This window comes from Penicillium malachiteum (genome assembly GCF_028827825.1).
Source record: "Penicillium malachiteum strain IBT 17515 chromosome Unknown utg000003l:1.0-4950554.0:1.0-4952489.0, whole genome shotgun sequence".
NCBI lineage: Eukaryota > Fungi > Ascomycota > Eurotiomycetes > Eurotiales > Aspergillaceae > Penicillium > Penicillium malachiteum.
This window is the reverse complement of record NW_026643096.1, coordinates 616,739-642,002: the sequence shown is the minus strand read 5'-3', so window position 1 is coordinate 642,002 and position 25,264 is coordinate 616,739. Positions and strand designations below refer to the sequence as shown.

Genomic DNA, 25,264 nt, shown 5'->3' with positions numbered 1-25,264 from the left:
CACGTCAACCACTCCCTGCTCATTTTCAGCCAGCCCTAAACCTGTCAGTGGCTGCCACTGACATCGGAATACCAAAATGAGAAGCTTTGACAGCCGCCTAAGTCCGGTGTCCTCGTTAAACGGGCGCCAGTGGATCCAGCGCATCGTGCTTTCGTCTAGCTAGTGTATACACACTGCATATTTTTTGTTGTTTTCCTCAGCTCGGTGATGCCCGAGCGGGCAGAAGCGGAATGTATTGATTTTGAAATGTTATGTTTGAACTAGAACTGCGCCTCGTGATGAAATAGAGCCTGAGTGGGTTTAAAACATATATTCATTCAAATATTATTTTGTCCATAGTTTCTTTCTCAATTTCAAAGTGAATCTCTGAGGGACTTTCTCACGATCCTTTGAGAAATGGAGTTTACCAATATACTCAAAGATGTCGCCTTGTTACTCTTGTATCTGGGACACCAGGCTAAAATCCCGTTATTCTGGTTTCGAGTAATCGGAGCAGGATTTGCTCTGGGAGTTGGCATCGCATCTCTGGCTATTATTATCCTACTTGTTCGAGTTCTTTCAGTTCCCCGTACGTTGGTTTCATTATCAGATGAAAAGCAGGATGTGATCGGAAAACCACTATTGTTCCCTGTCAGATTCAACCATACCCGATTTATTCCTGTTAAAGATCAGTTTTCGAATCGTTTTCTTTGCGTCGGAGTTCCAGTTGGTCTTCGATGCCGTATCGGAAACCTCCTGGCTGTGGATGATAGCTCTCTTGATGTCTCACCTCCCCCGGGAAGTACTGGGTGGTCATGGAAGCGAACTTTCTCTCACTTGAGCTGCTGGTTCACCTTGGACTCGGCACGTCACCTTCATCGAGGTGATCATGGATTAGATCTGCGACAGAAATTGGACAATTATCTTCTGGCCCTGGTATGTCGCTGTGATACAGATTTGAGGAACGCGGAGCTAACAGTGGTAATAGAATGAAGACCCAGCTCAATGGCCTCATGCATATCTGATGGGAATTCCTCAGTTCATGGGTTGGTCTCGAAGTGTGGTCACCTGGTGGTACCTTTATAATGAGGCGAAGGACCTTGATGCGGTCATTCTGGAGATCAACAACTCCTACTGGGAAAAGCGCAACATTTTCCTGAGAGTGAATCCCACTTCCGATGCTCCAATCAAGCAAATCGCAGCACCCACCGAGGGAAAGTATCTCGACAGCCGCGGAATGGTGCGATCTTTGGACTCTGCTCCCCGGGCCAACTATTACAAAGGAATCTGGAGCAAATACATCTTCGCATCTCCATTCGAGAAAGTCGATGGATTGGTATCTAACCGCATGATGGATCCTTTGCAACCGGGTGCCTGGAAGAAAAATACCTCATTCTCTAACATGACTACCATGGAGGACTCGGGTGAGGTGAGAATGGCAACACGTTTAACCTGTGAGGGACCTCCAATTGATCCTACTCAAATGAGCTGTTTCGATATCGTCAAGTTTGTCTGGCACTGGACGGTCCCTGGTATTTTGACGACTGCATTTATTGTCATCAAGGCCCTCAAGATCCGCTTTTCTGGAGCAATGATTATGAACAAAAAGCCTCCTGTGCGGACCGGCAGTGTTGGTCGACCGATCACAGAGGAAGAATTGTAAGTCACCACCCTCCCACTCAACAAGACCACCGTTAACTCTGGACTTGCAGCAAATTGGAGCCTCTTTTCCGCTCATATCTCGAGCAATGTATTCAGGCTTCCTCAGAGCCTGTAGAACTCACTTACATGCCCTGTCGATCATTCACCAATGACTTCATCCGCATGCGATCTCCATCTTACAAGGAGGGCGCTCCAAATGCACTGTCTCTGACAGTTGAGCCCGCAGACCCGGGATTTTACACAAGATTCATCACATACCCAGACATCAAGACCGCATTGGATGAAGAGACAAAACCAACGGGACTCAATGCTGATCCCAACTCTCAACGACTCCTTGTGTCCAATCCCAATCTTCTTGCTTCACTATGTGACTCTGCATCCCACCAAAAGACCGATTCATCACCGAAGACCACAAGCTGGAAAACAAAGTTGCTCCTATTATGGTGCCGCGGAAATTCCGGGCCCACATTCATGGATGACTTCGTTTTGGCTACTCCCAACACATCATCTCGCACATACCTCTCTTCTCTCATCAGATGGTCAAGTGCCAAGAAACTTGCATTCGGTTCTCCCAAACTTTTCGGCATTTTCACATTCATTGTCTCGTGCTTGATTCGGTTGTTCGTTTGGGAAGGTCTGTCTCACGGATACCGGCAAACCCTATCCATGCTCGACGTGGAGCCCTCTATTCCTACTCTGGTTACTGTTAGTGGGTATTTGTTTACGATGACACTTTTGGCATCGATGAAGAACTGGTTTCTTCAGTGATGAGATGAGAATGAATTCTAGTTAGATGACACTTCGATTGAAAATTACATAAATATAGACAATTCTTCATTATTTTATGCATCCTGCGGAGGTTTTATCTACTACAATGGACTGTAGCGTTCGTCTCGAGGTCTATACGCGAAAGCCTCAGTGCTTATGCACATACTCCATACGAGTCATTAGCCCCAGGCTCCCAATTCAAATTCTCCAAAAGATATCCACATTTAGCCGGTGTATCCGACAAAAATTATCGGTCTGAAAAATCATGGCGGCCGAACAAGCGGCTCGCCTATAGACTCCACAAGAGCTTCAGCCACAGTTAGCGCGGCAGGAAGACGCTATTGAACGGCTTTGTCCCTCTTAGCTTAATAGATATCGCGTGGCTCATCGGATCATATTTAATTGGTGCTTATTTCGGTATTAATGGACAAATTGCGAATCTATTGGAGGCTCTGCGTAGTGAAAAAGTTTTTTACCTTCTGATGAAAATCTTGATCGAAGTTTATTCTGATCAAGGTTTTTTTTTTTCGTCATCGGACTCTTGTTCAAATTTGACTGCCTTGATGTGCGGGGGGTAAGGGGGGGGGGGTTTTTTGTAACGAGGCGCGGGATTAGGAGCGGCATTTGGGCAAACATTTTCTCTTCTTTGCGGACTTTCACATATTGGAGCTAAGCAAAGGGTTAATTTAATCTTGAAAATTCGTGTCATTTGCTCCGCAGAGTATTATTGTGATCAGACCAAGATCTTACTAGTAGTAGCTCTTCCACGCATGTAGATTTTCCCTTCTGACAGTTTCTTCCCCAGAAAGTGTTTATACTTCGTATTCCGTATCCTGGACCGCTTCAAGTTTTGCATCCATGATCAGTTGAGATGAATTCAGTCCTCCAGGTTGAAATCCTTCTGGCTCCTTTCAATGCACGTGTTCGAATGTGCAGATACCTGGCCGAGCATAAGTCCTTGTACTATTGCTAGTCCATCCCAAAGTTACTGTAATTTTGGGCATGCAAAATTTTCAAGGATCCATTTATTCGGTGGCTTAGGGTGCTTAGCAAGCAGGGTCTTAGTGGCGTACATGTATATGCCGCTTAGAGAGAAAAGAAAACAAAAGCCTCATTATGAAAAGGTGGACTGAGATGCCTTGAAAGTACGCTGAAACGCCAAGCTCCAATAACATGCTATATACAAAAGTCGATAAAGAGGCGGTGATGCTGCTAAGTACCGCGGTGGCTTGATTGATTTAAGCCACTGAGCGACCCAGATACGAGCCGGCTACCCAAATAGCTGTGCAAGCTCCCACAACAGATATCCCGACCAGGCGTTTGGCCCAGCTGCTCTCATCAGTCATTCGGGTTGGGCCGACGGTCTTCTTCGGGGCCAGATGCACCGAGGATGACTGTGGGTTTTTAGGTGCTTGCGAAGCCGAGCTATTGAAGATGGTGGAATATTCCTCGTCACGTCTTTGCCACTTCTCTACTAGTCGTGCGATCTCAGCCAGGTCTTCCTTAAGAGAACCGGGCTCTGTGGCATTGGCATTCTCAACCTCGACGTTCTGCACGTTGCCAAAGAAATCTACAACGGTTCGGAGTCGACCTTCTTGCTCACCACCGGGGAACAGGTCCCATCGTACGCCAGGTTGGGAATGAATCTTAGATTCATCATACGAATCAAACAGATCGCCCAGTGTCAACTTCGAATTGGCGCTTGTCACTTGAGTCTCGAGGAATTCCAGCACATAGTAGGTCCAGCGATCAATGACCGCAACTCCGACATCGTTATCCGCATGGTGGGAGTAAGAGGACTGATCGAGCTCACTGGATCCTGTAGCAACAATGTTGGGCGAGTAAAAATGAGTGTACATCGTATTTGCTTGGCAAGTATCGATCATGAAAAGTAATTCATGGTAGCGCTTCTTCTCCCACATCTGGTTGAATGCGTCGGCCAAATCCCAAGCGCCAATCTCCTCCGCATCTTGAAATTTCAAGAACTGATCGCCGCCGTGGCCGGTCATGTAGACCAAAACGTTGCTGCCGGCATCAGAGCCCAGTCTCTTGCTTCGAGGGACATCTTCGTCGAGGCGATCGGTAAGAAGGCGGATGAAGTTCTCCACTGTCACTTCGTAGCCCCTGTAGTCCACTTCGATGTTGTCGCCGTACAGATCAACAGCGCGGTCTGCATTACTGTAGACGGTTCCGGGGAAAGCGTTCCGGGGATTGCAGGCCATGTCATCGGGGAGCATGAGGATGATCTGTGAGTCTGGAATGCCGAGCCGCTTCACGGTGCGGTAGAGGGATAAGACATTGGCGAGATGACGGTAATTGAACCAGAATCTCGAGGTGGACACGAGGACTGCCCAGTTGGAGGTGTGCTCGGCGGTGACTGCGCTGGCCAGCAGGAGCAGAGACAGGAGCTGAAGGGAACGGAAAAGTAGTGTCATGGTTGCGGTGGACAGGGAACGCTAGGTCATATAGTCTGGAAAGGAGGGAGGAGTCCAACTGTGTTGGCTGATTGTAGAAAGGACCGAATTGAATGTATAGAAGACGTGGCTTATGGAGCCTCAAAAGCAGAGCACCAAGCTACGTACAGGCCATCTGGGTACTAGGCCGAAGGATTGTCGCCAAAATACTGAATGCGACGAAGTTAAGGGTCCTGAAGCTGGATTAAGGTACTGCGGGCGGAGTGATGACAAATGACAAATGGAACTCGAAAGTGACACCTATATAATAAGGCATCAAACGAACTATAGACTTGAGTTCACATACATAAGATGGGACATCAACATTAGGCATTGATATGTTTAAAACGTAAAAAAAAGAATAAGATATTATACGTGACAAGAATATCTACCTACTCTTATACCACCAATGTCTCCAGCCCTGTTCAGGGGAAGCCTGGCCAAAAAATTATCGTCAATGAAGACTTGGGTCGCGGAGCCTCCAAAAAAAAAAAGTCGATTGAACAGCCAGGATCGCATAAAATTACTAATAACTTGGACATAAGCCCTTTTAAATGACAATCTAATTATTGTAAATTGAAATTGACATCCTATGTCCTAAATATAGTATTGATTTTCAATTTTTAATAAAAGAATTGGGTGTGTGTTGGACAAATAATTTTTGGAAGGTCTGGAGGCCCAATCTATAGATTAAGAAAAGAGCCCATGGAAGTCACCGCCTGCGCTTCGGAACCGGCATAATCGTAGGGCGGATCAGATCATCTTCTAGGTAGCAATCCACTTTTTTTTTGTTTCTCATCTCTCGCCCATTTTATCAACCCATTTTAATTTGATTTATTGCAAGTCAATATCTCAGCAAAATGGGAGGCAAGAAAGCAGCTGGAGAAAACTCCAAGAAGGCCGCTGGCAACGCCCGCGTATGTATTAACACCCACCACCACCGTGCCCCGCCCCCGCCATGCGCCAGCGCATACTAACGGTAGTATAGAAAGCCGACGCCGCCAACCAGAAGAAGGCCGCTGAAGACCAGAAGAAGTCCGCTGAAGACGAGAAGCAATGGGCTAAGGGATCCAAGAGCAACGCCAAGAAGTAATACATCTGATGCATATGATACATAAACATTCCCAGATGAAATACTAATCTCATTCTCGGATCATAGGGACGACGCCGAAGCCAAGAAGGCCGAAGCTGCCCGTAAGAAGGCCGAACGCGACGCCATGCTCGCCGACGAGGAAGCTTCCCAGCCCGCCAAGGGCAAGGGCGCCGGAGCCAAGACCGCTCAGAAGAAGTCTCGCGGTCTCGACCTGTCTCAGCTGGACGCCGACCCATTCAGCAAGAAGCCGGCTGCTTTGAACGCCTCCGGCATTGATAACGCGCTGGATGCGTTGTCACTGGCAAGCAAGGACACTGCAAAGGTCGAGAAGCACCCCGAGCGACGATTCAAGGCTGCCTATGCCGCATTCGAGGCCCGACGACTGCCGGAGATTGAGGAGGAGAACCCTGGCTTGCGTCGACAGCAGCGTATCGATCTCTGCCGCAAGGAGTTTGAGAAGAGCGAGGAGAATCCCTTCAACCAGGTTCACGTCGCTGTCAACGCCTCCAAGGAGGAAATCGCTGCAGTCCGCGAGCAGGAGCGCAACAAGACTGAGCGTCGCTTGGCGAAGTAAGTGACATGGGCTCCTTTTACCCACAAAGCACTTCTCCAATTGAGATTTGCAAAATCGCCGCAACGATTTCTGGAACTTGAATTTTGCATGTTTCGAGGCGCAAACTTTCCATACTACATGAGCGTACCAAATCCCCAACCAATTGCGTTCACTCATTCATGTGACGGTGTTTATTCAGTCGTGCATGGTAGACCAGAGGTAGTAGTAGTAAGTAGTAGTATTGATCTTCGTCCAGCGAGCGGCCGGCGTTAGCCAGTCGCCCTAAGACCTCCCATGGGGTATATGGACGTGCCAAGCTACGGAATAACCTACACAATGAAGGCCTTCGAAGGCAAACCAAGCTCAAAAGTGTGGCGCAAGGCCGGTCAAAAAGCGGTCACCCCGACCTGTTCCAGTCCTTGTGCCATTTGGAGAGGGGCTTGGCAGCTTTCCATAACCATTGTTGTCTTGCGACCTCCCGGTGTTGCTGGAAGAGCGAGCGGATGCCACTAAGTGTTGGGAGGGCCTCCTCTGAGCCTCTGGGGGCAGTTTGTCGTGCGGCCGGCGTTCATCAGGGTACCAAGTATCTGCAATCCTATGGCCCTCGTTGCCGGTGTGGCCTGAACACCATCTGGTCTTCATGTTGGGACATGATGTTATGACAGTTGTGGAATGCCCATTGTGACGCAAATAACAGATGTGCTGTTGATGCAGAGCCAGATCTTTGGGGGTTGACCGTCATACAGCAACTGGATCGCATGCTCAAGGCCTTTCAACGCACTTATAGCTTTGGTATCGAAAATATGGGAGCAGTTCCCGATCGCGCCAGACCCAGGAGTCCCGTTCTGGAATATGGCGTAGCCATAGCCTATCTGGTAGCCTCTGTTTTCATTGTGCTCAGATTTATCCATCGGAGTAGACGATTATGTCATGCGCTGGTGTATCTTTCAACCATCAGTGGAAGGCACTAGCCGCTTACTCCTTTGTAAGGCCATGTGCGCATGCCTCACTACACCGCATGCGCAGGATCGATCTGGGTATCGCGGGGGTACATTGTCGACAGGCATTGCACCTTGGTTTTGGGGCGTTGGCAAGTTCTGGTACCCTTGCCGCGAGTGATCATACGCGGGGTCACGCATGTCGCGAGGGGGCTTGGTCCACTGAGGTAAGGTGACGGGCGAAGTGAAGCCGAGCTTCTTCAAGTGCTGCCATCACTGATGGTAGGCCGGTGTCTCGGTAGAGGATTGGGTTTGGCGTCGTTTTCCACACATGGAGGACACCGCGCAGGGCCAGGTTCAACATCTTTTGTGGGGCATGAATATGTTCTCGGGCGCGTGTGGGCAATTGGCGTGTCTTGCGGGTTTGGTGCGGCCGCCATACCAAGCTTCCCCCCTAATATGAGAATGAGGGGAAGATGATAGATCAGAGGTGGATAGCCGAAAGTACCTATATTTTGAACTTAGGCTTTTCTTTATTCCGGGTTATAGTAGACTCGGACGCAGTTAAATTTACGAAATCAATGACCATAATGCTGAATTGCTCTGACTAGTAAATGGATGGGTATATCCTACAATAAAATTTAAGTGATGGGCCCCCACTTTTGGACTTGATCGTTCAAGTTCTTAAATTGTTGTGTTGTGAAATTTATTAAGCATCTTGAGCAAGCAGTGTCTCCGTCCTTGATGCACCATTGGGGTCGAGGTAAGGCTTCTCGCCGATGCCAACAGCACGATGACCAAATCGCTCTCCAAGACCTTCATAGTCAAATGTGGCAGTATGAAAAGCGGATCGGTTGTCCCAAATAGCTATCAAAATAATTAGTATCCAATCATCAAGAAGACTAATATCTTGTTTCTTTCTCTTACCAATATCATTCTCATTCTTCCACTTGAATCTCACGGTGAGGTCGTGGTTCTCAATAATAACCCGATAGAACTTCTTAAGAAGCTCCTCCGACTCCTCTGCATTCAACTCATTGATAGTTTTGGGGAACGGTCCAACAGCATAGATACTGTTCCAACCAGTTACTGGGTTGGTCCGCACAATAGGATGAACAGTAGTTAATCCTCCTCCAATATTCAGTGGGTTACCCCGAGGCTCAGTATAGATGTAGACCTTCTCTGGATCAGCAGCAGCAGCATTCAGGAAGCCATCTCCACTATAAGTAGCTGTGAGGCCCTCGAAGAACTTCTGATAAGGCTTCGAGAATCGGTCATACATCTCGTACCCCGAGGCCCAGAGAGTATCACCACCAGTCTTTGGAAGCTGGGTCAGACGCAGCGAAGTATAATCGGCTGGCGCGGGCTCGAATTGGATATCAGAGTGCCATTGCGCGGAGTCGTAGCGACGCTTGTTGCTTTGCTTGCCGTGGAAATGCATCTTCTTGCGCGCGAGAGAGCTAATAGTGCTGACTTCGGCATCGGCTACACCGAATTCGTTGGTGTTGTTGAGGACTGGGTGGATGTGTAGAGTTGAGTCTGCAGGCTTACCGGCTAGTTGACCTAGTCGGTGCACGAGCTGCTTCTGCAGGGCATCGGTGAGGTTGTTTTGGGCACGGAAGAAGACGACACCTCTTTGGGAGACTGAAAGATGGGAGATATTAGTAAAGTGCTTAGGTACTGGAAGAGGCTTGGGAAACATACTTGTGATGGCAAGGTCCCGTACTAGTTCGTCTGAATTCGGGGCATTCAAAAGATCGTCGACGATGTTCACTGTTGGAAACTCACGGCCGATGATAGGGGTGGTTTCATCAAATTCAAACTTGTCTAATGCGCCGCTGAGCTGGAGGGGAGCAGGGTATCTCGTCTGCTCGCTGGCCGCAGAGCGAACGGGGAGCGACTCGGTGTCGCCAGGAATAGGAACCATAGTGATATACAAGGGAATCTGGTAAAGTAGTTAATTTGACACGAAGGAGAATTACTTTGGCTTTAAATACATTAAGCATGTGAGCACACCATTCTTTACTGAATATTGATTGATATACACTTTCCGAAGAATCGGGACTAAGAATCACGCAATTGGTTGTGGAAGTTACGCGTCCCCAAATGTCACACTACGATCGATAAGAACTTGAAGGAAGCGGGGTCAATACTGCTTGTACTATTTTGAGAGTTATGAAGCTACAAAAGGGGTAATTAAGGGAATTATGCAGTGCTTCGAAACCGGTTATCTGATTTGGCTATTCCATACGAGGTGGGACAACGGAGTAGATTCACCGCGCTAGATCGGCCTTACATCGACCTAAAAACAGAGAAAGTTTTTATCAACAGCGCTGGATATCATCTAGACACAGAACCCCATATCGTGTCGCGCTTCGTGGCGATTCGTGGCATGATTGAGTTGTATTTTTTTTATTGGAAGTTGCCAGTGATCACGACTTCCATGGCTGAATCACGTCTGGAGTTGACGTGCTACAGCCGAACTTTCGGCTGATCGTCATTTCCCCACACTATGAGTTTAGACCAATTTACTAAGTCTAAATAGGCAATTTGATTCGGATTCTCTATTATTCGTCTATTATTCGTCTTATCAGACCCTTGATTATTGGTACAATCTCGAAGATTATAACGAGACTGGAACACCACGGTGAAGGACAGTACCTCGGGCTTCCCTTGATATCGCTATGGCCCATAAGTGTCCAGATTTCTACCATTTCCGAGTCATCAAACTAAAGATGCTCAAAACAGAGAACATTCGAGTCATTTGTTTAGTAGAAGCGTTTTCCCCAGAAATGCTTTTCCGACTTCAATCGTTTCCACCTTGAAGATTTCCCTTTCTATCTTATTGTCATATTATCCTGAATATTGTTTGGCATTATGTCTCCAATGTTTCAATTCAGCCAATGAATCTCATCTGAGCCATCAACTGAGTCTATATACAGGACATTTATCTGATAAAATGACTATTAGTACTGACATCGAATTTGTTTCCAGGGATGGTCCGTTGGCTTTTATAGACGATGCGCTGATATTATCTCAGGCTCTTGAGTTTCATTACGAGAATCGAAGGTCATAACCATTGGAATGGTATCTGGATTGCATTACACTTTGTTTCGCGAGCAAACATCTGGAGATGGCAGACATGCAAAATCAAAGCTGCGGTTATAACTACAACCGCGCATGCACAGAAGCAGATATCGATGACGTCAATCACCCACACGCGCCAATGCAACCACTCACTGAACAGCTCGTTTAAGCAAAGGATACCTACTCCTGATAAGAAAAGCCCGGAGTAGTCGAGTGATCAATCAAAAAGCGGTTCGTCATGAGTTTTGAACCATGTTCCTGGCTGCCATGAGAGGGCCCATGACGCCACTAAAGTAGTCTCTGAGACCTCTACGGAATTTCATTTCACATTCGACACAAACTGCAATTCCTATAGGACATCTCAAAGTCATAAAAATTGATCAATTCAAGAAATTTTCGTGATTGAAATCTGAATACATGCGAAGCCAACATGTCCGACCCAGATCTACCCAGCTCCTCTGCAACCCTCTTCCTCGAACAAGAAGTCTACCGACTCGGCACAGCCCCCGGTTTCCGATATCTCCCACCAGGTCCAGTACGCGACTTCATTTTATTAAGCTGGGGTCCCCTCATTTATCGAACGTCCTATAAACCCGAAACGAAACATCTCATACATTCCTTTCTGCGCTGTCTAAACGACGCGATCAGCAGCTCATTAAGTCAATTATCCGGCTCAGATGAGGAAATCAAGCTTTTAACTCAAGCATATTCATCGAAATTATTCAGTAATCGCGATATATACGCCGATGTGGGCGAAGAGGCGGTTCGAAGAGTGTTTCATGAGTATAAAGCCTCGTTGGATATCCCGGCGACAGATCTACCGAGTAGACTTCGGGTCTGCTTGATGGTTGATGATGCAGTGCTTTCGAATTTGAAGGCTATTCTGAATTTGAGTGAGATTTTGGAGAAAAGTACGGATATTGATCGGTGCTGGGTCAAGGTCATCGAGGAGAATTTCCCAGATTCGAGGTTTGGAGATCGGCCTTATGTGGCGAATGTTGATTTTAGTGATGAGGTTGATGGAGTTGGGGATTACCGAGGAAACTATCGCGGCTGGACTATGGTGGCTCTTTCTGCTCTTGTGGAAGTATTTGATGGGTTGAGACAGATGAAGCATTTAGTGAGATATCATCGGGAGGGTCGGGTGTACCTTGGAGGCGGAAAGTGGAGCAGCATATAAGATTATTGAGAATGGGTATATGTACAGTTCATACCTAACATCAAGCATTATCCATTGCGACATTTTTGACTATCCTTTACTCGTATGAATATGGTGATCTGCAATCCTTCACAATAAGGTCTCCTAGAGCGGATCTGATTGGTCAGTTCGAAGTCAATCATGTGCTGATAAGAATCTTATCGTAGATTATCAATCAATCTTCAGCCTTCACAGGCATTCTACGTACATTTCCTTTTATGACTGCACGGGGCGTGGGATGGGGTTTTTATTTCGATGGAGAATTTTTTGGCCAGGAAGAAACCAAGGCTATCAAACCCACAGTTTCAGTCAGAGAGGACTAATGTGACCCCGTCCAATGAGTCGGGAGGTATTAGTGCCGACACTGAAGAGTCTACCGATATCAAACTGGCCATCCTGATATCTCTTCATCCAGAGATAAAACAGGAAGAGCTGCTTGACATTCTCGTTTCCTGTGATGGATCTGTTGAAGAAGTCTCATCTCTACTATCCTCCAAAAATTCCACAGCTCCCACCCCGTCGAAGAAACGAACAGCCGGTGTATCACTCGGTGTCCAGACCTCTTTATCATCACACATCCTGACCAAATCTGAAGACGGATCACTTCGACCAATGAAGGAGATCAAACCTTTGATCACGAAGAAAGGGCAGACACTACATCTATATTCCCCTGAAGATGTTTCGGCTAACACGCCTTGTACTATTATCCACAACTTCTTACCACGAGAGGAGGCCAATACTCTCCTTACAGAGTTACTGGAAGAGTCAGAGCATTTCTCCAGATACGAGTTTCAACTATTCAGCCGTACAGTACAGAGTCCTCATACTGCCTGTGTGTATGTCTCCACGCCAGAGGAATACAAACAACAGACCTCGGAGTATACATACGGTGGTACATATCGATCAAATGTTCGAGAGGCAACCCCACAACTACGATCAACATCACGAAAGGTCCAACAAGTCGTGAATGAGGAAATACAAAAACGGATCAAGAATGTCTACCCAGACGGGAAGAAGCTGAAATTCCAATCACCGAAGCCCTGGCGACCAAATGCCGCATTCGTGAATTGCTACGACGGTCCAACGGAGAGTGTGGGGTACCATGCAGATGAATTAACCTATCTGGGGCCACACCCGGTGATCGGGAGTTTGAGTTTAGGCGTGGAACGAGAATTCCGTGTTCGACGGATCATCCCGCGCGAAGAGGAGGATGATCAGAGCACTGGTAGTTCAAGCTCACCTCGGAAAGATGATAAATCGAAGAAATCAACTGTACATGCAGATGCACAGGGTCAGATTTCCATACATCTACCGCATAACTCACTGCTTGTCATGCATGCTGAGATGCAGGAGAAATGGAAACATGCTATTACCCCTGCTCAAACTATTTCTCCGCATCCGATTGCTGGGAATCGTCGTATCAATATTACTTATCGCTGGTACCGTGAGACTTTACATCCGCGCTTCACGCCTCGGTGTCGATGTGGAACACATGCTATTTTGCGATGCTCCCAGCGTAAACAAGAGTCGAGGGGGAGGTATATGTGGATGTGTTATGGTGGATTTGCACCAGGAAAACAGGGTTGTTCTTTTTTTCAATGGGCTGAATTTGATGATGATGGGAATCCAGTGTGGGACCAAAAGCAGAAAGTTGAAAGTGTTGATGCTGCGCCTGCCTTGGCTAATTTCTCGGCGTCCCAATCTTCTCAATAACCTTCAGTGTGGATAAATAAGCACATGTGCTTTTTTCGCCCCCAATTTTCAAAATGAGACCTTATTAGAAGATGTAAGATACCACTGTATGACCACCTATCTAATAGAGGTGAATTATAGTAGTAATTTATGCCGCTTAATTGGTGGAATCTACCCGGGTAAAGTGTGCGGGGTACTAAGCTTATTCCCAAATTCCCAATGTTCCAAGTTATTGAGTGTGAATAGTGTGTGGAGTAGACCGTGACCTAAATTATGGAGTATCGCCAACTTGAATTCCGCCCCAAAACTTTGCTTGTCAGCTTCACCAAAGTTACTTAACCTTGCAAATAGTGGAAGCCCAATAAGATTCGAGGAAAAACTTCGGGTAAATTATCATTTTAACTCGTATACCGATATGCGGAATGTAGAACCGCGGACTGAAACATTAACTATCTTAGAAGGGTCAAAGAGGGGCCTCATGCATTAGCGAAGGGTTACTCGAAGCTAGTACAATTAGTTTAAAAGTGAAGATCAGCCAGTTTTGTTGTGAGGAACGTTGTAACTTTTTTCAAGTTCGCCATTCTATCTTGAAGATTTATCAATTATGGCGGATGCTAGTTCTTACGACTATATTATCTGCGGGTAAGTTGGCTTCACGTACAATGGCTACAATAGCTAAGAGAAGCTTCTCTAACTCAAGATTTTAAATACAGCGGTGGCACGTCAGGGTGTGTAGTAGCAGGTCGTCTTGCAGAAAACCCCGAGATAAGTATCCTCCTCATTGAGGCTGGACAGCATAATAAGGATCTGGAGAATGTACACATGGCAGGCGGGTAAGTGGTCTAGCCCTTGAACAAGCATCCTCGATATAACCTTGCTCACTCAATCATTGGAATTATAGATGGTCGAATAACTTCGACTCCGAAACCGACTGGAACTTCATCACACCGCCAATGCAAGGCGTCGACAACCGTCAAGTGAAATTAAGTCGTGGTCGATTCCTGGGCGGTTCAAGTGGCTGTAATGGAACACTATGCATTCGCGGAGCCAAGCAAGATTATGATGACTGGGAATTGGAAGGATGGGGTGGAGAGGAGTTCTTCAAATATATGCGCAAGGTAATTCAGATCCAAACAGATCTTTCGTCTTTAACATTTGAATAAGGCTGACCCTTTTCAGTCTGAGACCTTCAACTCCAAACCGTGGTTCAAAGCAGATGCATCAAGTCATGGCTATTCGGGCCCACTTCACACAGAACCGCATGATCTTGCACCGATCTCCCAGCTCCTGCTTGAGTCATTGGAGTCCCAGGGAATGCCGCTAAATCATGATATGTTTAGCACTGGCGATGTCCCTCACGGTTGTGGCCATGTGCCTCGAACAGTTCATGAAGGTATCCGGACAACGGGTGCTGATTTCGTGACTAACAAGAACCACCGTGGAAATGTCACAATTATCACAGACACAACTGTTGACAAGATTCTTTTCACAAAGCAAGGTAATCAAAATCACGCTTCTGGTGTTTTGACCAAGGCGAAAGATGGTACAACGAAGACTTTCTTTGCGCGAAAGGAAATCGTTATTTCAGGTGGCGCATACTGTAGCCCTGCTATCTTGCTTCGCTCCGGTATTGGACCTGAAGCAGAACTTGCAAAGCATCAAATTCCGGTTATTGTCAACTCTCCTGGCGTTGGCAGAAATCTTATGGATCATCTTGTAAGCCCTAACCTGCATTGTATCAGAAAAGAAACGGTATTGAACGGCTGACCCATCAGATCGTCTTCATCTTTTACGAGACTGAAAAATCAGGTCTGACAACCGATTATGCCGTCTACCATGACGACAACTTCGAGAAGACATACCAACTCTGGAAAGAGAAGAAAACAGGTTTCTTATCCACCTTCCCGTTCGGGTGCTTTGCATTCGCTAGATTGGATGAGCGTTTGAAAGATGAGCCCCTGTGGAAGAATGCACCCCGTCTCCCAGGCCGAGACCCCATGGGTCTGACTCCCAAACAACCGAACATCGAGTTCTTCACAACAGAATGCTACGGTGGTCCAAAGCAGTATGATCAGTTCCCAGTCGCTAACAAGCATGTATTTTCCATTATCGCGGAACTTTTCGCGCCGAAGTCGCGCGGATCTGTCACTCTATCCTCGACAGACCCATTGGTGAATCCTATCGTTGATTGCAACTACTTGGATGATCCCATGGATCTGTTAGTTCTGAGTGAGGCTTGTAAATTTGGCAATGAAGTTGTTATGAATGGGGCTGGGACGAAGGATATCGTGAAGGGATCTTGGCCTCCTAACTTGAGTCATCATACCAACAAGTCCAGAGAAGATTGGATTCCCCATGTGAAGGAGCATGCGACTACCTGTAAGTTAAACTGACTGATCCTCATCTAGCTTCGCGAGTGTCTTGCTAATTAGAGTTTGAAAGGTTATCATGCCGCTGGAACATGTGCGATGGGCAAAGAAGGAAACCCTCTGGCCGTGCTGGATGGGAAACTGCAGGTCAGGGGAGTCACTGGCTTACGTGTAGCTGACTGCAGCGTCATGCCCACTTTGCACGGAGGACATACCCAGATGCCGGCTTACGGTATTGGAGAGAAGTGCGCTGATCTCATCAAAGAGACCTGGCGCCAGGCAGGCAACGTATACCCCCGAATTTGAGCAATGGCTTGACAAATGGCCACCACATAACCAAATCAAATCTGGGTAGCTATGCGTTTCGCTGTTATTTGCGAGCACAACAAAAGCAGCTCTCGTCTCTATGTTCGTCAATTTCATTCTGTGGTATTCGTTAATTCAAGATTTAAAGCACACAAGCTTCACACAAAAACAATTTGATGAACTAGCAGAACATGTAATTACAAACCAGGTAACATCAATTGATGCACATTGTTAATCATAGCCAATAATAATATGAAAAACCAAAAGGATATGTTTGTTGTCGGTTTATGAGCTGTCGGAAAAGGAACCCTGGCAGAAGCTCATATCAGTACCTTGTGAGAGATTTCCTAGACTGAGCTCCCTAGAGGAACTCGATGTGCTCATAGACACATTATTTTGCCGAATGATTGTAAGAGTATTCCCAACACAAATTTTGCTAGTTGATGGTAGCAAGGAATGCTCATACTCCACATTGGCCGTGAGCAGGGGCTGAGTGATGTCGTCAGAGGAGTATTGATCCAGCACAAAATTGATCTGAGACACCATTTCTTCGATTAGAGGGTGTCGAAAGGAGGGCGAGTTTCGTTGAGTTTGGGATAGTTGGCTAAATGCCCGCGGTACATGAATCAGAACTGGAATGCTCCAAGTTTCTCCGGGTCGGAGCGAAATAAGTCTGCGATCCTCGATGATAGACTGCACTTGACATCCATCTGCCGCAGCAATAGAAAGTTTCAAGTCGATCACAGAACCAGGGCAGACACCAGTACGAAGTTGTCGAATAACCTTGCAGATCCGGCGTACGAAATGGTTGTCCCTGGGTCCAGTGTCACAAGGTCCGACAGTGTAAGAGATATGCCATCCAGATTGAAATGTTATGTTGTCCATTGGTAAGCATGCATGTGGGGTGATGGTGTGGAAACCAATCGCTGAGTTGATCGGTGGCATCGAAATACGGTCTGAGGGTGTCGCAGATACAAAGAATAAATGACATAATGCTGCACGAGGGGAGATGAAGAACATGTCCATGGCCTTGCCGATGATATATGTATATCCAATGTCGGAAGAGATCATATGAGCACTGCTCAGTTGGCGCCTCGAGAAGGTCTCAAGCGCTGCTTGAACTACCTCTATTGCATGGAAACCCAAGGGGAGTAAAATTTCAAACCCGCTTTTGGATTTCTGGTCAACATAGGCCAGAGCTATTCTGTCATGGTTGTGAGTTAAGTGAGAAATCAACACAGACGATCCAACCGTGATCTCAGCCAGAAGGTCGGTAGATTTTCGCCGACTAGTCACATATCAGCTGGGGTATTTATGGACTAACCATGGTTGCAAATACTTACAGACTATCAAGCAGAACGATAATGTCAAGAGGAGCACCTCGTGAGGTTCCCAGAGGTGGCGTGGGACCGACATCAGCGGAAACATAGATAGTAGTCCACACGGAGGTAGATCCCATTCCAATATGGAGTCGACTCGAGACTGTCCTCAGATTGATGAATGTCACAGGTCCGTTTATGGGCTGTAAAGTACTGGATTCCTCTTGACTGGTGTGTTTTTCTTGAGACGGTCGCAGCTCTAGCGTGGCACGTCTCGGTTTCGGTAAAAGGGGGGGAGCCATTCTGGGCGGATGAATCCCAGGAGCCGGAGCTCCAACGCACAACTAGTTGAGGTGCTAGTCGATATCCGTTCGTTGCCCAGTCTTTTTGGTTTGTGGTTGTTCTCCCGGGCGTCTGAGCAAGCCATTAGCACGTCAAAATACATACGCCTTCGACAACTTACCACATTTTCTATGAAAGGATCCTGCTCCAGGTCGCAGCCGGAGCGGAATTTCTTCCTTTGGCTAGGTGTTTTGGGTTGACGGATCTTCACAACTTCAATCTGGTATAGACTGTCACAAAGGGAAGGCGTTCTCGTAGATGTGGCTGGTCCATTCGAGTCCTTCCTCACGCTGAACGAAACGGATGAGCCGCGCCAAGGGATCCGTGGGTAAGATGAAGATGAGTTGGTGCGAAGACTCCGTGAAACGCTGCATCTTCTGGCTGTGAGTGGCGCAGGAAGCTCATCGTTGCTTGGGGGTCGTCTAGACATGTTCTAAGCCGCTAACGGGAATCTCGTATTCAAGCGGTGTCTCGGAGCTTTCAGTGTCTCGAATTCCGGCCGAGCTTTCTAGATCAGATCGCACTCTCTTCTTCTTTCGACGATCACGCCTTCGGCACCACGATGGAAGCCAAGATGGACGGGTAACTCTGCAAGTCCAATATTCAGAGCACACAAGAACCACAGCAACTGTGCAGAATAGAACGACGATAGGAACTAAAACAAGTGCAATAAGCAATGCGGTGTTTTTAAAATCAACTGATGTAACATGGGTCATTTTGAATGGATTTGGGGAGATGAATGGAGTGGTGTTGGAGGAAACTTGTGTGTTGGGTCTTATATAGTCTCGGAGGCCGACGACGTATTCGAATCCGGTAGGAAGGAACCAAGAGCCAAAAAAACTGAAATGGGTATATTTGGTAAGCGCCATCACTCTTTATGTACATTCACCACCGACTCCATCTTTTGTTTAGTCGAGTCCAAGGTGGCATCATCCAGTCGTGAGAACCGTATCTGATATCTGTTAGTGCTTGGCCAAATACATGTGTGATATGCTTACCATTTCATCCCCACCTCCACGGGCAGCATTGCCAAATAGTATAGGGTCTGATCGACTTGCTTCAATCTCATCTTGTGCCCGTCGAGCCCAAATCCCATCCCAGTGCCAGTCTCCAGGACGCCGAGCTTGTGGGCTTCCCCGTCTTAAATCCCCAGATGGTCGGCGGTGGGCCTGCCAAGCATGCCATGCTCCTGGATTGCCGGCGACTTCAACGGGTAAGGAGTCTAGAACAGACTCATCGTCGAATGTGGATCGGATGTAATCCAAGAGCTCGGCCACAGGCGCTTCTTGCCTTGATGCTGGAAACTGGCCTGTCGGGGGTAGTTTGGAAGCGCTGGGAGTTTGTGGGTCGTTTGTACTCTCTTGATTCCCAGCTGGGCTGTCTGGAGTACCCGATGAGCCGTCCTCCTCCTTAGTCGGTGGTGTTGGTTCGGTCGCCTCCTTGGTCCTTATTCCCGCACTATTCCCACTCACCTTCCGAGACGATGTACCAGATGCGAGCCCACTCCGCTTGGATCTGCCATACCAGTGGGGAAACCCATGCCGCAGACTGAATCCCCCCCGGGGGTAACCGCTCTTCGTCTGTTGCGCTGACCGGGTTATCGCTTGCTGACCCGGTGCTGAAAGTATAGGTTGTAAGAGGGACAATTAATGGGTGGAAGACATCGGTTGCAAACGTGACAAGAGGTGGCAGATCAGGGTAGATGTCTGGGAAGCGGATTTGAAACCGAAGGATAGCCGAGGCGTATGGCCCTAAGAGAAAGCCACATTGTCAATTGAGGATTCAGTGAGCATATTCGTATAGACGCTTACCGGACCGAACAAACATGACACCATTCCACAGGGTTGGGTCGCCTGGCGCGAGGGTCATGTAGACCCCTGGTGGTGCAGCATGTCGTAAACTTGCGCTACAGAGGTGGTCAATGGGACAGTCTGTTTTGCATGGAGGGAGAAAACTCACAACTCCAGGTGTAATTGTTGTTTCCGGAGAGATGGAATGCACGGTAGCCTGCTGGTTGACATGATAAAGTCGAGTTGATCCCCCCAGCTATCCGTGCTTCTTAGGGGATTGGAATGTGTGGAGATGTTGATTCAACCAAACACGCCGATTGTCTTATCGATAAGCAAAGTACAAAGTACCGCGGCAGACTTGCTCAAACGGGAATCCCAGTCATTGCCCAGGTGCTCTTGTGTCATTCTAGTCATTTATTGATCTCTTTACTTTTGGATTTGGTTCTAGCTGAATTCACCGCTATTTTTTTTGAATTCCATGTTATGCTCAAAAGCTAGAGGCGTTTTCCTGTTATCAAGTCATCTTTTTCAATCTACTCGAACCGCCCAGCAGCCATAATATATGGATAAAACCTGACGTGTATGAATTTAGTAGCGTGTATTTCTAATCAATAATTTTACAGTATCTACCATGCAATCGTTCTAAGGCCGATCAGGCTTAAATGCCAATCTATCGAGCTCTAAGCCTGGTTTCAAAAGTCCCAAGTGCATCATACCTTCTCCTACACCTTCGTATATACCTCCAGCGATGCCTTCCACCCACCAGCTCAAGAGATTTCCCACAGCTACGCCCACACGGCCTTCATTAATCCTGCAAAATGCTGTACCAATATCCACGCCTTTTTTGCCCAGTCCATCTGCTGCATCCAACGTCGTTGTCACTAGACGTTGTGTGATACGATGCGATCGTTCGTATTCATAAACTTGCCGCAGCAAGATCCTCAAATATGGCATCAGAAACCGAACCAAAAGAAAAAATTGAATGATGGCGGATGCAAGAAGTCTATGCAAGTATGAGCGGTGACAAGGAAGTGCTTTTGTTGGTGCTTGGCCTTCCAGCTGCGATTGTGATTGTAAATTCGAGCTTATGGATGACTTAACAGACTCCGGAAGACGATTCCGAAGCATGATTGTTTCTTCGGGCGTAAGATCAGACGGAAGTGCATCTAGTAGATACATCAACGCATTGACGTAAAGCGATCGTGTTAATCGACCATCAGCAAAAGGCTGTTGAGCTTCATAGCCTGCATTGCGCAACAGATTAAATGCTAGAGAATAATAAGCGAACTATCCATGCAATCATGAAATAATCAATTTGTATTTAGCTTCTCACCAGGTACGACCCTATTCCATCGTAATCCAGACTCAGTCTCATACTTTGCCGGTGACATTCCCTCCTCAGTGGGAGGGCTCTCGGTACCGACAGAGCCAGATTCAAATGAATCAAGACTATCACTTGCTGTGGAGGGTCTTTGTGTCTCAATGATTCGTAATTCTGGGAATTGTAGGTGACATAAGTGTGGCTCCGATAACGAGGTCAGCCCGTGACGCAATGTTTCGACCCCGCTCGAGTCGTTATCTGATACAGGTCTATGCGAGGAATATAGGCGGGGGAGCCGACGTCGAATAGTGGCTGGAATGGGGAGAAGTGAGAATCGAGAATACTCCATGTGTAGGTTCGTAGGTTGAAATGGAGTGAGTGTGTGTGTGTGAGAGAGAGAGAGAGAGAGAGAGAGAGAGAGTTGAGATAGCGGGGCACAGGTTCCCAGCCTGAATTTTATATGATATGAAAAGAGAAGGAGTAATATTCAGAAGAGGGGAATAACATAGTCCCAGTGAAATTTTTGACAGATAACGGTGCTGCAGATTCAAGTTACGCCATTTCGTGCATGCGGCACTTTCACATGTCAGCGTTCTCGTATCTGATATGCTGATAAGCATGGTCTGTGCTCTCGTTTAAAACGCACTTGATACTTAGTTTATCATCTGGGCATGGTTTGTTATATCAGATTCAAATCTACCAAACACGCGTTTCAGATCTCATAGTGGAATAATAATCAAGCGATCCGAGTGTTTCTAATTATTTGAGATTGATGCAGGACACTGCGCGACTGCGCGATTGTGGATTGATTACCCGAGGCTTCAACGTGGAAACTTGAAGCGTAGAAAAAAGTATTTGTTATATAGATCTAAAGCCACTGAATCTTTTTCAAGTTATTCATTCGAGTCCGAGTCGCTTGAAATCTTAGAATAATATTAATGAGATGGGCCACTAGGTGGCTATGTATCCAAAGATTTTGGACATATTAGTAGTAACTACTAGTAGTGGGGGCTATGCCCATGCGGCCATGCCCACCCGGGCATGCTCAGCCTCAACCTTTGGGCTCACTTTGGGCATCAACCAAAGTGGCTACCACCTAAAGTGGATGTGCCTCTGCCCAGGTGCTTGATAATGCTGGAACTCTGAATTGCATGTGAGATGGCAGATGATACATCATTTAACTGATATGCCTGTATTCTCTTCCCCAATTCAAAGGGTACATTAATTCATAATGGCTGACCCACTCTCAATCGCATCGGGGATTGCGGGGTTGCTTTCGCTTGGTATTCAAGTCACCCAATCCTTAGTCGAGTTTTACACCACATACAAAAACCAGGACAACGATGTGGCAAAGGTTACCCAGAATCTCGATAATCTTCAAAATCTCTTTCGAGCCCTTGATGCTGCAGTAGAGGAGCGCCGAACACAAGCCAACACGCAAGATCTACTCCAAGAAATCGAGAAGGCGGTACTCAAATGCGAGGAAATCATCATCGAGCTACGGAGCGAGTGTGACAGATTCAACAAAGACTCAAATGTCGGTTTAAAGGATCTCATCAAGGTGACCGGACGTCGCGCCGCCTATCCATTTCGGAAAAGTACCCTGCAGAAACTCGAAGAAGACGTGGGCGAAATACGTGAAAACCTGTCATTCGGACTCAATGTCCTGCAGCTTAAAAGCCAGACCCAGATCCAAGCTGATTTATCGGATATCAAATCACTCGTCGAGCGAACAAATGCTAGTCAAATCTCCTTTACAATCCGTTGCTGGCTTATGGCGCCAGATGCATCTCTCAACCACAACACCGCATGTGCCAAATCTCATCCAAAGACGGGTCTATGGTTCGTTAACGGCTACCAATTTCGGACTTGGCTGAAGGAACCCAGTTCCTTTCTATGGCTGAACGGGTTCGCGGGATGTGGCAAGTCGGTTCTCTGCTCAACTACAATCCAGAATACATTTCATGAGATGAAGGATGAACACGCAGTCGGAATCGCGTTTTTCTACTTTTCCTTCACTGATCAGACAAAGCAAGATGATAATGGTATGCTACGGACACTGCTACTACAGCTATCGGCACAGCTCCCAGACGGCGAAAAAGATCTGGAGCAGCTGTATATGTTGAATAAATCTGGGTCTCCTTCAGTGGACAAGCTACTTGCCTTACTTCGAAGTTTCCTTGAGCGATTCCGTGATACTTATATTCTACTCGATGCACTAGACGAGAGCCCTCGAGATTGTCAAAGAGAGGGAGTTTTAAAAGCTATACAGGTGATACGTGACTGGTTGATGCCTGGCGTCCATCTGTTGGTGACCAGTCGTAACGAGCTCGATATTCGCGAGTCGTTAAAACCTTCCTGTAGTCAGGATGTTCCGCTCAGGAATCCTGAAGTGGATAGAGACATCGCAGATTTTGTCTCCTATCAGCTTGAGAACGATGCGAAGGTTCAGAAGTGGAAATCACGTCACGAGGAGATCAAGAACAAGATGGCAACTGATGCGCAAGGAGTGTAAGTGCTCGATAACGAAAATTTAATTTTTCTGCTATTCTAATAAACATGAGATACAGATTCAGATACGTTGAATGTCAGTTCAACGCCTTTCGGCGGGTGCGAAATCGGAACCAGCTTGACCACTGCCTGCGCACATTGCCCCGTGATCTGGATGAAACGTACGAGCGAATACTGTGCAGTATTGCGGATGAATATGTCGAGGACGTCCGGCGGGTTTTGACATTGCTTTGCTTCTCCACTCGACCACTCACTATCAATGAGCTTATCGACGCTCACGCAGTTGATCTAAATGATCCACCCCAGCTCGATCGTGACGGTCGTTTATATGAGCAGGATGACATTATCGATGTTTGTGTTGGGCTTGTTGAGGTCGTGGCCACGGAAAACTACGAAGGACGAACTACTCCGACCGTGCGTATAGCGCATTTTTCTGTTCAGGAGTACCTCCTGTCAGACCGGCTCATTCAACAAAAATCAAGAATGTTTGCAATGAAAAGTGCGCCCGCAAATTCAGAGATAGCTCAAATATGCCTGGTCTACCTTCTGGAGCCAACTCTCTCTGAAGGGGTCTTTGATGAAGGAAAGCTCACGGAGTTTCCATTTGCTTCCTTCGCAGCTAGCTATTGGTTTCATCATTATAAAAATTCAGAGGAGGAGGAAGCAATTGGAAACCTAGCATCGAAGCTTTTCAAAGACAAGACGAAGGCTTTTGTTTCGTGGGTTCGCTTGCATAACATGGACGTTGGAAAAATACGGGGTTCGTATGGTCCTGCTGTTGATATAGCAACACCTGTGTACTATGCGGCGTTGTTGGGGCTAGACTTTGTCCTAAATAGCATCCTACCTGCAGGTTCAGAGTTATCTGAAACCGTGAACATCCAAGGTGGGTATTGGGGATATGCGCTCCAAGCCGCCTCATTTAATGGCCATGAGAAAGCGGTGCAGATACTATTGGATAGAGGTGCCGATATCAACATCCAATATGGAAATTGGGGCAATGCACTACATGCCGCATCATTTAATGGCCATGAGAAGGTGGTTCAGGTACTATTAGATGGAGGTGCCGATGTTAACATCCAACATGAATATTGGGGCAATATACTCCAGGCCGCTTCACTTAATGGTCATGAGAAGGTGGTGCAGACACTATTGGATAGAGGTGTCAATGTTAATGTCCAAGGTGGAAACTGGACTAATGCACTCCAGGCTGCATCAGTCAGTGGTCATGAGAAAGTGGTGCAGATACTATTGGATGCTGGTGCCGATGTTAATATGCAAGATGGATATTGGGGTAGTGCACTCCAGGCTGCTTCACTTAATGGCCATGACAAGGTTGCACAGATACTATTGAACGGAGGTGCCGATATCAACGCCGAAGGCAAATATTGGGGAAATGCACTCCGGGCTGCTTCAATTAATGGCCATGAGAAGGTGGTGGAGATACTATTGAATGGAGGTGCTGATGTCAACACCCAACATGAATATTGGGGGAATGCCCTCTACGCCGCTTCATTGAAAGGCCACAAAAAGGTAGTGCGGATTCTGTTAGATGAAGGCGCCGATGTCAACTTCGAAGATAAAAATTGGGGTAATGCACTCCAGGCTGCATCAAGTGAAGGCCACGAAAATGTGGTGCAAATACTATTGGATGCTGGTGCCGACGCCAACGCGCAAAATGGTGAATTAGGTCTTTAGTCGTAACCACTGGCAGTCTTTAACATACATAAACTTGATAACCCCAAAAGTGGCCTGGCGGATAAAGGATAGAGCCTTCTATGTAGTTCTTCACAGATATTAGTTACGCGCTTAAGCAATAAAAATAAAAAGTCTCATAGCTAGCTATCGCTTTCACTATGAGAGAAAAGTTGGCCTGGCCCCCA

At 47.0% G+C, this 25,264-nt stretch overlaps 12 protein-coding genes across 12 annotated transcripts; 6 read left to right on the top strand and 6 right to left on the bottom strand.

Annotated features, from left to right (window-relative positions):
- Positions 1 to 396: 396 nt before the first annotated feature.
- N7483_006563 (uncharacterized protein) lies at positions 397 to 2,349 on the top strand (the record flags this gene model as incomplete). Its single annotated transcript, XM_057090000.1, has 3 exons — positions 397 to 915; positions 968 to 1,638; positions 1,692 to 2,349. Coding segments are annotated over 3 exons (1,848 nt in total), but the record flags the coding sequence as incomplete, so codon positions are not given.
- Positions 2,350 to 3,647: 1,298 nt separating this feature from the next.
- Positions 3,648 to 4,844, bottom strand: N7483_006562 (GPI-anchored transamidase; the record flags this gene model as incomplete). The annotated part of the gene is made up of 1 exon (XM_057089999.1): positions 3,648 to 4,844. One exon carries the CDS (start codon positions 4,842 to 4,844, stop codon positions 3,648 to 3,650), a length of 1,197 nt encoding a protein of 398 aa, XP_056944740.1.
- Positions 4,845 to 5,722: 878 nt separating this feature from the next.
- N7483_006561 (DUF1014 domain protein) lies at positions 5,723 to 6,529 on the top strand (the record flags this gene model as incomplete). Its single annotated transcript, XM_057089998.1, has 3 exons — positions 5,723 to 5,779; positions 5,851 to 5,951; positions 6,022 to 6,529. 3 exons carry the CDS (start codon positions 5,723 to 5,725, stop codon positions 6,527 to 6,529), a joined length of 666 nt encoding a protein of 221 aa, XP_056944739.1.
- A 1,626-nt stretch (positions 6,530 to 8,155) lies between these two features.
- On the bottom strand, positions 8,156 to 9,373 carry N7483_006560 (TauD/TfdA dioxygenase family protein; the record flags this gene model as incomplete). Its single annotated transcript, XM_057089997.1, has 2 exons — positions 8,156 to 8,313; positions 8,374 to 9,373. The coding sequence occupies 2 exons, from the start codon at positions 9,371 to 9,373 to the stop codon at positions 8,156 to 8,158; spliced, it is 1,158 nt and encodes a 385-aa protein (XP_056944738.1).
- Positions 9,374 to 10,963: 1,590 nt separating this feature from the next.
- On the top strand, positions 10,964 to 11,713 carry N7483_006559 (uncharacterized protein; the record flags this gene model as incomplete). The annotated part of the gene is made up of 1 exon (XM_057089996.1): positions 10,964 to 11,713. The coding sequence occupies one exon, from the start codon at positions 10,964 to 10,966 to the stop codon at positions 11,711 to 11,713; it is 750 nt and encodes a 249-aa protein (XP_056944737.1).
- Positions 11,714 to 11,986: 273 nt separating this feature from the next.
- On the top strand, positions 11,987 to 13,444 carry N7483_006558 (putative CUE domain protein; the record flags this gene model as incomplete). The annotated part of the gene is made up of 1 exon (XM_057089995.1): positions 11,987 to 13,444. One exon carries the CDS (start codon positions 11,987 to 11,989, stop codon positions 13,442 to 13,444), a length of 1,458 nt encoding a protein of 485 aa, XP_056944736.1.
- A 583-nt stretch (positions 13,445 to 14,027) lies between these two features.
- N7483_006557 (GMC family oxidoreductase) lies at positions 14,028 to 16,098 on the top strand (the record flags this gene model as incomplete). The annotated part of the gene is made up of 6 exons (XM_057089994.1): positions 14,028 to 14,065; positions 14,137 to 14,256; positions 14,325 to 14,541; positions 14,603 to 15,139; positions 15,199 to 15,802; positions 15,866 to 16,098. The coding sequence occupies 6 exons, from the start codon at positions 14,028 to 14,030 to the stop codon at positions 16,096 to 16,098; spliced, it is 1,749 nt and encodes a 582-aa protein (XP_056944735.1).
- A 285-nt stretch (positions 16,099 to 16,383) lies between these two features.
- On the bottom strand, positions 16,384 to 17,719 carry N7483_006556 (uncharacterized protein; the record flags this gene model as incomplete). Its single annotated transcript, XM_057089993.1, has 2 exons — positions 16,384 to 17,386; positions 17,442 to 17,719. The coding sequence occupies 2 exons, from the start codon at positions 17,717 to 17,719 to the stop codon at positions 16,384 to 16,386; spliced, it is 1,281 nt and encodes a 426-aa protein (XP_056944734.1).
- Positions 17,720 to 18,181: 462 nt separating this feature from the next.
- N7483_006555 (uncharacterized protein) lies at positions 18,182 to 18,475 on the bottom strand (the record flags this gene model as incomplete). Its single annotated transcript, XM_057089992.1, has 1 exon — positions 18,182 to 18,475. One exon carries the CDS (start codon positions 18,473 to 18,475, stop codon positions 18,182 to 18,184), a length of 294 nt encoding a protein of 97 aa, XP_056944733.1.
- A 152-nt stretch (positions 18,476 to 18,627) lies between these two features.
- On the bottom strand, positions 18,628 to 19,780 carry N7483_006554 (putative ubiquitin-conjugating enzyme; the record flags this gene model as incomplete). Its single annotated transcript, XM_057089991.1, has 5 exons — positions 18,628 to 18,711; positions 18,758 to 19,231; positions 19,284 to 19,510; positions 19,571 to 19,665; positions 19,719 to 19,780. The coding sequence occupies 5 exons, from the start codon at positions 19,778 to 19,780 to the stop codon at positions 18,628 to 18,630; spliced, it is 942 nt and encodes a 313-aa protein (XP_056944732.1).
- Positions 19,781 to 20,191: 411 nt separating this feature from the next.
- On the bottom strand, positions 20,192 to 21,219 carry N7483_006553 (uncharacterized protein; the record flags this gene model as incomplete). Its single annotated transcript, XM_057089990.1, has 2 exons — positions 20,192 to 20,817; positions 20,883 to 21,219. The coding sequence occupies 2 exons, from the start codon at positions 21,217 to 21,219 to the stop codon at positions 20,192 to 20,194; spliced, it is 963 nt and encodes a 320-aa protein (XP_056944731.1).
- An 882-nt stretch (positions 21,220 to 22,101) lies between these two features.
- N7483_006552 (NACHT nucleoside triphosphatase) lies at positions 22,102 to 25,079 on the top strand (the record flags this gene model as incomplete). The annotated part of the gene is made up of 2 exons (XM_057089989.1): positions 22,102 to 23,381; positions 23,441 to 25,079. The coding sequence occupies 2 exons, from the start codon at positions 22,102 to 22,104 to the stop codon at positions 25,077 to 25,079; spliced, it is 2,919 nt and encodes a 972-aa protein (XP_056944730.1).
- Positions 25,080 to 25,264: the final 185 nt, after the last annotated feature.